This window comes from Macaca nemestrina, chromosome 1 (assembly GCF_043159975.1).
Source record: "Macaca nemestrina isolate mMacNem1 chromosome 1, mMacNem.hap1, whole genome shotgun sequence".
Taxonomy (NCBI): Eukaryota; Metazoa; Chordata; class Mammalia; order Primates; family Cercopithecidae; genus Macaca; species Macaca nemestrina.
Genome location: NC_092125.1, coordinates 121,803,153 through 121,813,854, shown reverse-complemented (window position 1 = coordinate 121,813,854; position 10,702 = coordinate 121,803,153). Strand labels below are relative to the sequence as shown.

Genomic DNA, 10,702 nt, shown 5'->3' with positions numbered 1-10,702 from the left:
CCAGCTAAATGCTTAGTGTATTTATTGGGTAACTACTGTGTGCGAGGTGCTTTTCATTTATTATTTTATATGCCTACACAATAAACATGATGAAGTGGGCATATTAAAACCATGTTAAGGTTGAGGAAACTGAGTCATAGGGAGATTAAAAGCTTTCCCTAGCCCACAGAACCCAGGAAGGCCAGATCGCCTTATCAGCTAGGTTGATGCTTTTGTCTCATCAGGAATCCAATGGGTAGGTTTTATGGTCAAGCTCACAGGACCATGGTACAAAGGACTTAGGTGTGAATCCTGGCTCTGCCACCTTATGCATTGGATGATCTTGGTCAAGTTGCTTAATCTCTCTGAATGCCACTTAAAGGTCAAATGATATTAACAGTTTCTGCTTTGTGGGATTATAAGGGTTAAAAAAGCAATGCATGTAAAGTGCCTGGCATTTAGCAGGCACTCAGTAACTGGTAGACACTTCCACTGCCTGTGTTCCTCGCTCTCTCCTAGAATCAGACTTCCAGCTTTCTGGCCTTGTGTATCCCAGAAGCTCCAGCCAGTCTACTTTCTGTGCTAAGGGGTTGATTTCTGGCTCCCTCATCCTGCCCAGGATGCCCTGTCTTTTCTTCCCGGAAGCTCCCTTCTGCACCAGGGTCCATCAGCCCATTGGCAGAGATGGGAGCAAGAACCTACTCAACGAGTTATTTATAGCATACCCTGGAGGACTCATGGCACAAGGGCCCCTTGATCCTACAGAGAGCTCTGCTCCCAACACAAGGCCTTGTGTGGGATGTGAGGGTAGAGGGACCGACTGGCAAATGACAGCTCCTTGCAAGTGCAATTTCTTTACACTAGTATCTTTTTATCTCCAGCAACACAGAACTGAACACCTTGCTCTCTGTTGGTGGCTAGAACTTTGGATCCCAGGGGTAAGACCTTATATTCAGGACTGAATCATTTCCAGATTAATCAGTCTCTTCCAAACTCCAAGGACTGTAAGTTTCTGTAACATGAGTGTACTCTGGGCCTCGGACCCCAGTGTAGACCTCTCAGAACTCCTCTCTGACCAGGTCTCCCTGAAGTCTGCTCTTCCTTCATCATAGCTCTTACCATACTATTTTTTTAATTGGATATTTCATGAATTTTTGTTATATTATTTTTAACTTTGTTTTTTAATTGACATATAATAACTGTACCTATTTATGGGACACACAGTGATATTTCAACACATATAATGTAGAGTGATCAGATAAGGGTAATTAGCATATCTATCATCTCAAACATCTGCCATTTTTTGTGTTGACAACATTTAATATCCTCTTTTTAGCCATTTGAAACTATACATTATTGTTAACTATAGTCATCCTATACTACACTGTATTTTAAGTTCCATTTACTTATCTATAACTTCCTCTATATGAGCTCCTCCAGGGCAGAAACTATTTTATTCACTACTCTATCCCAGCAATGTTAATAAATGACAGAATAACTGAATGATAGTAAATGACAATAAATGACAGAATAACTGAATGACAGTAAATGACAATAGATGACAGAATAACTGAATGTATGTACAGGCAGATAGTAAGGAGGATAGGTGGCAAGACGGAGTATCCAGGGGCTTAGGCTACTGTGATTTATGCTGCAATGACTTACTGACTCCAGATTCTCTGACGTGGTGGCCACTGCTGAGAACCGCCAGACCTTCATCCAGTCAGCCATACAGTTTCTGAGGAAGTACAACTTCAATGGGCTGGACATTCATGGGAATATCCAGGCTATCGTGGCAGCCCAGCTGACACCCAGCAGCTCTTCACCATCCTGTTGAAGGTGTCTCACCCTCACTGTGTCCAAAGAACACACAATCTGGCCCACAGCAGGCTGTGACAAGGCCTCTCTCTGGAGAGGGGTTCTGAGAGAGGCTGAATATATCCTGGCCAGGGGTGTAGATCTCACCCTTTCTGGCTCACAGCCTCATCTCTTTAGTGTAAGAGCAGATCTCTCTTTTGGGGAAAACTGCCACTGGCAGTGAGAAGTATATCTTTGAGCACCAGTGTTGGCTTTAATGCTCTTATTTCCCCTTCCTCCGTTTTTCTGATAATTAGATGCAATCACATACAGCTTGCAGGGCTGGAGGCCATTTTTGTCTCTTTAATACAATCTCCCTCCTTTTTTTTTTTTTAAATTGTACTCTGGACATTATTTGTTTATTTTAAAATTTAATTGTCAGAGGATGACCGAATTTCCCTCATTTCCAAGTTTTCGGAAGACAGCTTACTATTGTCCCCAGAGACCAACGACAGCTTTTGGATCAAAGGACTCTAAATCAAGCACTTTGTAGCTTTCTTCATAAGAGCTGTGACCTCGTCACATGCCCACTGGTCCCTCTAGCCTGTGTTCGGTGTCTTCTGTTTCACAGGAAATGCATGAGGCTTTTGAGCAAGAGTCCACCCGCAGCAAAAAGCCCAGACTGCTGATTTCTGCTGCTGTGTCAGCTGGCAAAGGTACCATTGGGACTGCCTATCAGATCCCCAAGATGTCAAGGTAAGCAAACCCAGGAGCCCATACTCAGAGCTAAGTGACCCTTAGACCTTCCCCAGGCATTGCCAAATGCCCAGATACCAGTGACCAATGCTCAGGTACCCAGGATAGAGAGGACTCTATCTCAGAGGAATGAAATGACCCCAATTCCTGAGGAAGAGGCAGAGGGAGCCAGTATGAATGCTGGCCTTGTTTCTAAGTCTATCTCCAAGGTTCTCGAGGGTAAATGGCCATTTGGAGAAGGTTAATTGAGTCTCAAGCTTTTACAAGTCCTGAAGGTCTGAGTGTAGCCAGATAGTGATCATGGTGTGGGTGCCTATTATATTCCAGGTGCTCTTGAGATGAAGGTAAGGGAGAATGGAATAAAGAATAATAATGCATAAGGGAATCCTTATTGCATAGTAGCAAACAGCAGATTTGGCTGTTTGGCAAATCTGCAATCAGCCGATTTGGGACTAGGAGCATTAGGGGTAGTGGGTTAGAAAGAGTGATTTCCCTTGGGTCATTTATTTCCTCCTGTTCCCTCTCCCTACTACCTAAGGTACGTGGACCTCATCAGTATGATGACCTGTGACCTAAGGGGCTCCTGGGAGGGCTTCATAGGAGAGGACACTCCCGTTTGCAGGATCTAATGACTAGGGAGACTACAAATACTTTAATATGGTGAGTGAGGAAGCCAGCCCTAACGGACATCTTCAAAGCCTGTCACTGGATCCCCGGCCCCAGACTGCAAAGGAGGCCAAGAAACTTGATGGACAGCTCATGTTCTCTACCTCCCTGTCCCTATGACTGATTGTATCCATTCATCTTTCACAAAAAAAGGAAGCAGAATAGTGGCTTGGGATAATCCCAAACATTGGGGAATTTAAAAAATGTATTTTCCATTTATGCTAGGAGCACATTTCATGATCCATCTTCTTCCCACTCTTCCTTGACTCCCTTCCAGCCTCTTTCTTCCTAATTTGTGTGGTTTAGGCAGCTGTAATAATTAGTCTGCTTAATGATAAGTAGGTGACTAAATGGGCTAGATGTCATTTCAGTGGAGATTTCAACCAAGGATTTAAAAATTGACATGGGAAAATCTCCCAGTTGATGCTCCATGCACAAATAACTCTCAGCATTGTAGTAAGCCCGTTGGGAAGACAAGTGGATGCACAGCTGAACACTTGTCATGCCCCAAATGAACTCCAGTATAAAGAAAAAGAGGATCTCTGGCTAACACTGGGCCCTGCTACTAAAGCAATGGACCTCTTGACCCTTTGGTCAATCCATTCTTGAAGGGGCAGCATTCCTTTCCTTTCTACAAGGTTGAACTGTGGAAGGGGTTTGGCTGGATGCTGTACCGGGAGACACTAGGGAATTAGGCAGAAAACCTAGACTATTCTAAGGCCTCTGGGTACACGCTCAGCTGCTTTCTAATGATACCTTCCTCATCTTGCCTCCAGGATTATGCAGTGAACTCCTGGAAGAGCCCAGGTGCCCCTGCTGAGAAGCTGATAGTGGTATTTGGGGCTTATGCTCACACCTTCACTCTCACTAATCCTGCAAATCATGGCCTGGATGCTCCCACTTCTGGCCCTGGGACTGCTGGGCCCCATACACAGGAGGCTGGGACCCTTGCCTACTTGGAGGTAATGTCCTCAGAGGGCCTAGAGGACCCACTCTCTCTGTTCTCAAGGTTGAAGATATGTCAATGGAGAGAGAGTCTATACTCTGATTTCCAGTAGAGGGCACTCTGTTGCTGACTGCTCTGAATATATGTGGCAATGAGAGAAGGGAAGAGTGAAAAGATGATAAAACATCTTAAATGTTAACCTTTTAAAGTAAATATGCATCTTTAACACTAGAACTAGCTAATGCTTACTGAGGGCAAATAGAGAGCCAGGTTGTGCTCCAAGTGATTTTTATATATAATCTCATTTAACAAACAATAAGGTACGGCCTTCTCCCCATCTTATTCAAGAGGTCACCGAGGCACAGAGAGGTTAAGCAATTTGCTCAAGGTCACAGAATCAGTAAGTGGCAGAGCTGGGATTCAAACTTAAGTTGTGCAGCTCCAGAATCTCAGACCTTACCCATTATGCTACACTGTCCTCTTATTAGCTCTTTTGAGACACCACTCTTTCAAACAAAAGGACCAGTCAAATTCATATCGAAAGGAAACCAGGACACGAGGCACAAAGAAGCTGCTTCTCCATTGTTACACATGAGGTTATTGGCAGACAAATAACTGAATTCATGTGTCATCTCTCTAGCTAGTGCAGTCCACTGTCCCACGAGACAAAAGCAGGGCGGGGACCTGGGTGACACTGGAACCAGGTTCTGTTATTTCCAGCAAAGGGGAATGGACTGGGATGTGGATCTTAGAAAAGAAATGGAGGGAGGACATAGAAGTGGCCTGAGAATAGCAGGGCCCATCTGAGTTATGACTGCTCCTTCTGTACCTGCCCCAGTTCTGCTGCTTCCTGAAAGGAGCCACTGACGTGTGGAATGACCCCCAGGAGGTACCTTATACCTACATGGGGAATCAGTGGATGGGGTATGACAACTCCAAGAGCTTCACCCTCAAGGTAGGACCCTCCACACTCTTCCTAATGCATGGTTGGGGAGAGGTGGGGGACCTGCCCTCCAGCTGCCCTTGAATTGCAATCCCAGGAGACCTGAGGGAGGTGAGGAGAGACACAAGGAGGTTGTGAAGTTTCAGGGTGAGCCAGTGACCCAGCCACAGAGCCTGGCAGTTGGAGCAACCCCTTCAGCTCCTTTTCCTTCCTTTCCTTGGCTCCTGCAGTTTCTCCTTCCCCCCACCCCTGGAAACTCTCCTTTGGCCCCTCCCCTGCTCTTCTCTGGTCCTCATGCAGCTCTTTGATTTGTGCTTCCTGACACAGGTGTTCTTCCCCACTCCAAAGATAAAGTGTAGACCACAGAGTTTTTTCCTCTCCTTTGCCTATCTCCTGCTCATGGCAAATTCACACAGGCTGAGCCCAAATCAGGAGGTGATAGAGGCTCTGGTCTATGAGGTTATGCTCAGGTCTAGGGAGGACATGACTGCTGTTTATCAATCCCAGGGCCCTTCACCCTACACCTTCCATCTAGAGCCCTCTCGCTTTGCCCAGGCACTTTGCTGTGTGAAGGGCTTATATCTCTATAGCACTCAACCCACCCAAACTCCAGCTGTGAGATGCCTTCTCAGAAGGTGGTTGGTGATAACAAAGGGCAGGGGGAAAGAGCTGCTTGGGGCCAAGACTTATCCTCCATGACTTAGTCCTACAGTCCTTCTGTACATACAAGTATGTTAATGAATTCCTCAAAGTTGCCTCCTCAAAACCCACCCCCAGTCTCTCCTCTCCATGACTAGATCATGGTCCTCCTGCCATCCTGCTAGAGTTGCTCCCTGCATTTGTGCAAAGTCACCCCAGAGTCCCCCTGGTTCTCTCCCACTGGCTTAGTGGCTGCTAAAGAACAGATTTGGAGGGGCCATGGTCTGGGCCATTGACCTGGATGATTTCACGGGCACTTTCTGTGGACCAGGGAAATACCCTCTCATGAAGGCACTCGAATCCGCGCTTGGTGTCTCCGCACCCCGTAAGCAGTGATGACCTACCAGCCAGGAGATAACAAACTAGACATGGTTAAGAAGAAGAGAAGACCAGAGCTCCTCCCAGCCTCACCTCAAACAAGGCCTCCTCCAGATCTTCCAGCTGTCCTAGTGTGTCCTGTTGGAACTGGCATTTAGAACCCAGAAAGCAAGACCCAGCAGACTTACTAGCACGCAGGCCATGAGTGACAAGCCTGGCAAGTAAAAGGGGACCTATCAATATTCTGGAGGATTCTCCTCTGTAGGGCTACTCAGGCAAGCTTCTATAAAGTGAACTGAACACGCTGGTGCCTGGGTAGGGAAGGGAACACAAACACTGTATTCCCTGTCACTGCTGCTCAGCTCCAGCTTTTATGAACTTTGTGGGTCAGAGTTAAAATTAAAAAAAAAAAAAAGCAAGGGATTAAAAACTTACAAGATGAGAAAAGAAATGAAAGAAGGAGAACTCTAAAGGGGCTCAGCTAGCATCTTTCCTGAAGTGGGAAGCAGAGCTACAGATGGTCTCAACACGATTCTATCCCAGCCCCGAGAACAGGGCAAGTCCAGGAAGCAAGAGGGGCTGGGAAGCTGCGGAGAAAGCTACTGCTGATCATTGGATCTTTACTCTGTGTCAAGCCTGCTGGTTCTTTAGATTTCGTGTAATTCTCATAGGCACTCTTGGTGCCAGGTGTATTAGTTTACTCACAAATAAAAGCTAATAATTATATAATATAATAATAATATATATTTATATACTATATGTATGCCTTATATATAATAACATAATATATTATATATAATAATAAAAGCTAATAATTACAAATAAAAGCAATGTGCATGCTATATGACTCACTATGTTATATGGCATGCACATTGGAAAATGCTTTATCTAATAATTCTAAGAGATAATACAATTATGCCATCATTTCAGAGAGAAAATTGAGGCTCAGAGAAGTGTTAATGAATTTCTCATGGTCACATAGCTCATGGCAGAGCTGGGCTATGAACTTGGGTATCCTCGATTGAGGCTCAGAGCATTAAACCACTGGTTTAGGTAGGATGTGCACTGAGAGAAACCCACAGTGACCTTACAGACATGACACTCATCCTGCGAAAGGAGTCCTCTCCTGAGTTTATGGGGTCCACTTTCCTTCTCTCTTCAGGTTGCAGAGTACCCACCACTACCCTGGGAACCAGCTTGACTCCCATTGTCACTGTAGCACCTGGAGGTGGCAGTGGATTCTGTACTGGGAAGTCCAATGGTCTGTATCCTAGCCCCACCAGCAAGCGTGCCTTCTACAACGTGTGGATGAGCACACCTATGAGGAAGCTTGTCAGAAAGGCCTGGTCTTTGATACCAGCTGCTCTTGCTGTAACTGGGCATAAGCTATTCACCTGTTGCGTCCCTTGGAGATTGTAAGACAAAAGGATGATTAAAGGGAAGTTTTGCATGTGAATGTCAAGTTGTCTGTTTTGATTTGTAAATCTGTGTGATACTATCCTGCAAGTAAAAGATAGCCTACTGCCACCCCCTAATCCCCATTGTCCACCAGCTCCCAGGAGATGCCCAAACATTGAGGATGAGAGAGAAGGAGGAACAGGTACCTGGGACCTCTCTGAGCATCTCTATGGGAAGTTCTGGTACTCTGGGCCCCTCCTGAAGGAGGATGAGAGAGGAAATAGGCTCTAAGGAACAAGAGAAAATAAAGCCTCATTCTTTCTCACAAATTCGCCTCCAAAGGGTCTTGCAGAAGGACCCAGAAGAGTGGCTGGACTTGGAACATTTAATTTACGGGATCCACCCTCTTCAGGAGCTCTACCTTCACGAAGTTTACTCATTTCCCACCTCCATGGCAAACAACCCTAAGAAAGCCTGTGTTTTAAGGACACAGCATGATGGGCCAACCACAGGCTAGTTTACACACACCACTTCCACACCTACGAGGTTAGGAAAAAAGACCATTGCTGACGATTTCAAGATTAACTCATTTTCTTTTTTTTCTTTTTTTTTTTTTTTTTTTGAGACAGAGTCTAGCTCTGTCACCCAGGCTGGAGTGCAGTGGCCGGATCTCAGCTCACTGCAAGCTCTGCCTCCCGGGTTCACGCTATTCTCCTGCCTCAGCCTCCTGAGTAGCTGGGACTACAGGCGCCTGCCACCTCGCCCGGCTAAGTTTTTTTTGTATTTTTAGTAGAGACGGGGTTTCACTGTGTTAGCCAGGATGGTCTCGATCTCCTGACCTCGTGATCCGCCCGTCTCGGCCTCCCAAAGTGCTGGGATTACAGGCTTGAGCCACCTCGCCCGGCCAGATTAACTCATTTTCAAAACAAATTCATTTATTATCATTTTATTGCCACACTATGCTCCAGCGTACCCTTCGATACCCTTAGGGAAGGCAACAAGAAAGCTAGAAGGAAAACCACACTACAGCAGGAGTCAGAGGTCCTCTTTCTCCTACCACCTCCAGAGCCTGGCCTTGGCTTTTTCCCCAGTTGCCATGCTGCAGAAGGCAGGAAGAATGCAGCTCACCAACCAAGGGAGACACCTCTTTGTCCAGCCACCTTAACTGGTTTACTGGTGAATAGGAAGGGAGTCTGTGGATTATACCATTTTGACAAAACTATCATAATCAGTAAGCAGAATCCCCAGAAGTTTATTTTGTGCCTCCTGAGCAGGATGTCTATACAACTCCGTTTTCTCAGGAAAGTCACGGTTAACTATAGTTCCAGTGTCCAATTCATTTAGCAATTGTGTGGGTTTAAAACTTTTATTATAAAGTATTTTTATTACTATTGTATTGATGTTATAGGACATGAATTTATACCCCTCCACTTTATACTACTTTTTGCTGTATTTCATAAACAAAATTCTTTAATATGTGGTTAAATCTGAACACTTACCAGAGATAACCGCTCTCCTTTCCTGGCCCTTTTCTGACAAACACAGCCCCTTTTCAATGACTACTTGCTGGGTGCTTGCTAATCAACTGATGTGTGCTAGGACGGAAGTAGCCAGAGATAGCTATCGCCTCTGGTCTCCAGGACTGGTGAAGGACTGCTGCTCCTGCTAGCCCCTTAGTGGACCAGCCAGTTGTGCCATGGCCTGTGAGATGCATAAAGCCATCAGGCCACCTGTCGGTAGGATCAGTGGGTAATCATAGGTTAAGGGTATGCAGAATATAAACAGGGAAATATTAATAGAAACCAAGAAGACATTCCACTGAGTTTGTAGAGAGTAGTCTGAATGCTCTTCTTACAAAGGCTTTATCATCTATTGTGTAGTATAAATCTACAATCACTTATTTATTTTGTTGTTTGGTAACACTTTTTATTTTGCAAATAAATGCTTTTGTCAGCAATGAGTTTTAAAGTTCAAATGTCTACATAATAAAAAATTAAGTAATGAATTTCCATTTTCCAAGAAAGTTGATGGTGATTGTATAACTTATGTATAACTTCGCAAGATGTTGGTTGACATTTACCAACCACCATGGGGTTGTTTGATGTAGCATGAAAACCAAAACACATAAATCTGCTGAACAAGCATCAGCATCTACTTCAAAAGAAATCATTATTTTAAGAGAATTTTGCCTAAAGATGATGATTTCACAAAAGTAGTTGCCAAAGGTATTATTTATATCACTAGGTGCCATGGTCTGAATGTTTGTGTCCTCACCCAAATTCGTTGAAATCCTAACCCCCGGGTGATAGGATTGGGAAATGAGGCCTATGGGAGGTGCTTAGAATTGGGGGCCTTATAAAGAGAACCCAGGGAGCTAGCAAACCTCTTCCACCATGGAAGGACACAGCTAGAAGTTTTCATCTATAAACCAGAAAGTGGGCCCTCACCAGACACCAAATCTGCTCACTCCTTCATCTTGGATTCCTAATCTCCAGAACTGGGGAAAATAAACATCTGTTATTTCTAAGCTACCCAGTTTATTGCATGTTGTTACAGCAGCCTGTGTGGACTAAGACACTAAGTGAAACAAAAATTTTCATTTAGGTAGATCAAATGACTGATGCTTCAAATTAACCTTTCTCTTTTTCTATTCCAAGTTTTGTATGTGTGTGTGCACATATATAAAAGTGAAGTTCTATTTGCAGAACAACTTTCCAAGGTTTTAAATAATACCAAGTTAATATCAATGTCATCAGTTATTCCAAATAGAAAATCAGATAAGATAGCTTTTCAAATAATGATGGGATGGTTGCATTTTCTTCACATAGCTTATGAAATAAAAGTAAAGCTTTTTTGGTGGTTCATTTCGTTAAAGGAGAGACATCTGATATTATCATAAAAGCTATTTTTAATTCAGTTAAATAGCTCAACACCAAAATTAATTATTTTGTGGTGATATGAATTCAAATATTGATGGAACATAACATTATGTGAAAACAATATTCCTTCTAAATGTCTTAGTACTTTTATGCTGCTATAGCAGAATATTACAAATTGGGTAATTTATAGAAAACAAATATTTATTTCTCACATTTCTGGAGGCTGGAAAGTCTAAGATCAAGGTGACTAATGACAAAAAGAGAATGGGAATTTAATTTATTGCAAATCTGACATACTTTGCATATATTTCATGGCCATTC

At 44.0% G+C, this 10,702-nt stretch overlaps 1 protein-coding gene across 3 annotated transcripts; it reads left to right on the top strand.

Moving 5' to 3' along the window:
* The first annotated feature begins 957 nt into the window (after window positions 1-957).
* Window positions 958-7,843, top strand: LOC105479215 (acidic mammalian chitinase-like). Of its 3 annotated transcripts, XM_071095259.1 has the most exons (4): window positions 958-3,192; window positions 3,975-4,160; window positions 4,983-5,099; window positions 5,976-6,805. In XM_071095259.1, the coding sequence occupies exons 1-4, from the start codon at window positions 3,190-3,192 to the stop codon at window positions 6,120-6,122; spliced, it is 453 nt and encodes a 150-aa protein (XP_070951360.1). In that variant the 5' UTR covers window positions 958-3,189; the 3' UTR covers window positions 6,123-6,805. The 3 variants fall into 3 exon arrangements, with proteins under 3 accessions (XP_070951360.1, XP_070951381.1, XP_070951333.1); XM_071095280.1 differs by lacking the exon at window positions 5,976-6,805 and adding an exon at window positions 7,267-7,843 and having other exon boundaries at window positions 958-4,160; XM_071095232.1 differs by having other exon boundaries at window positions 958-4,160.
* Window positions 7,844-10,702: the final 2,859 nt, after the last annotated feature.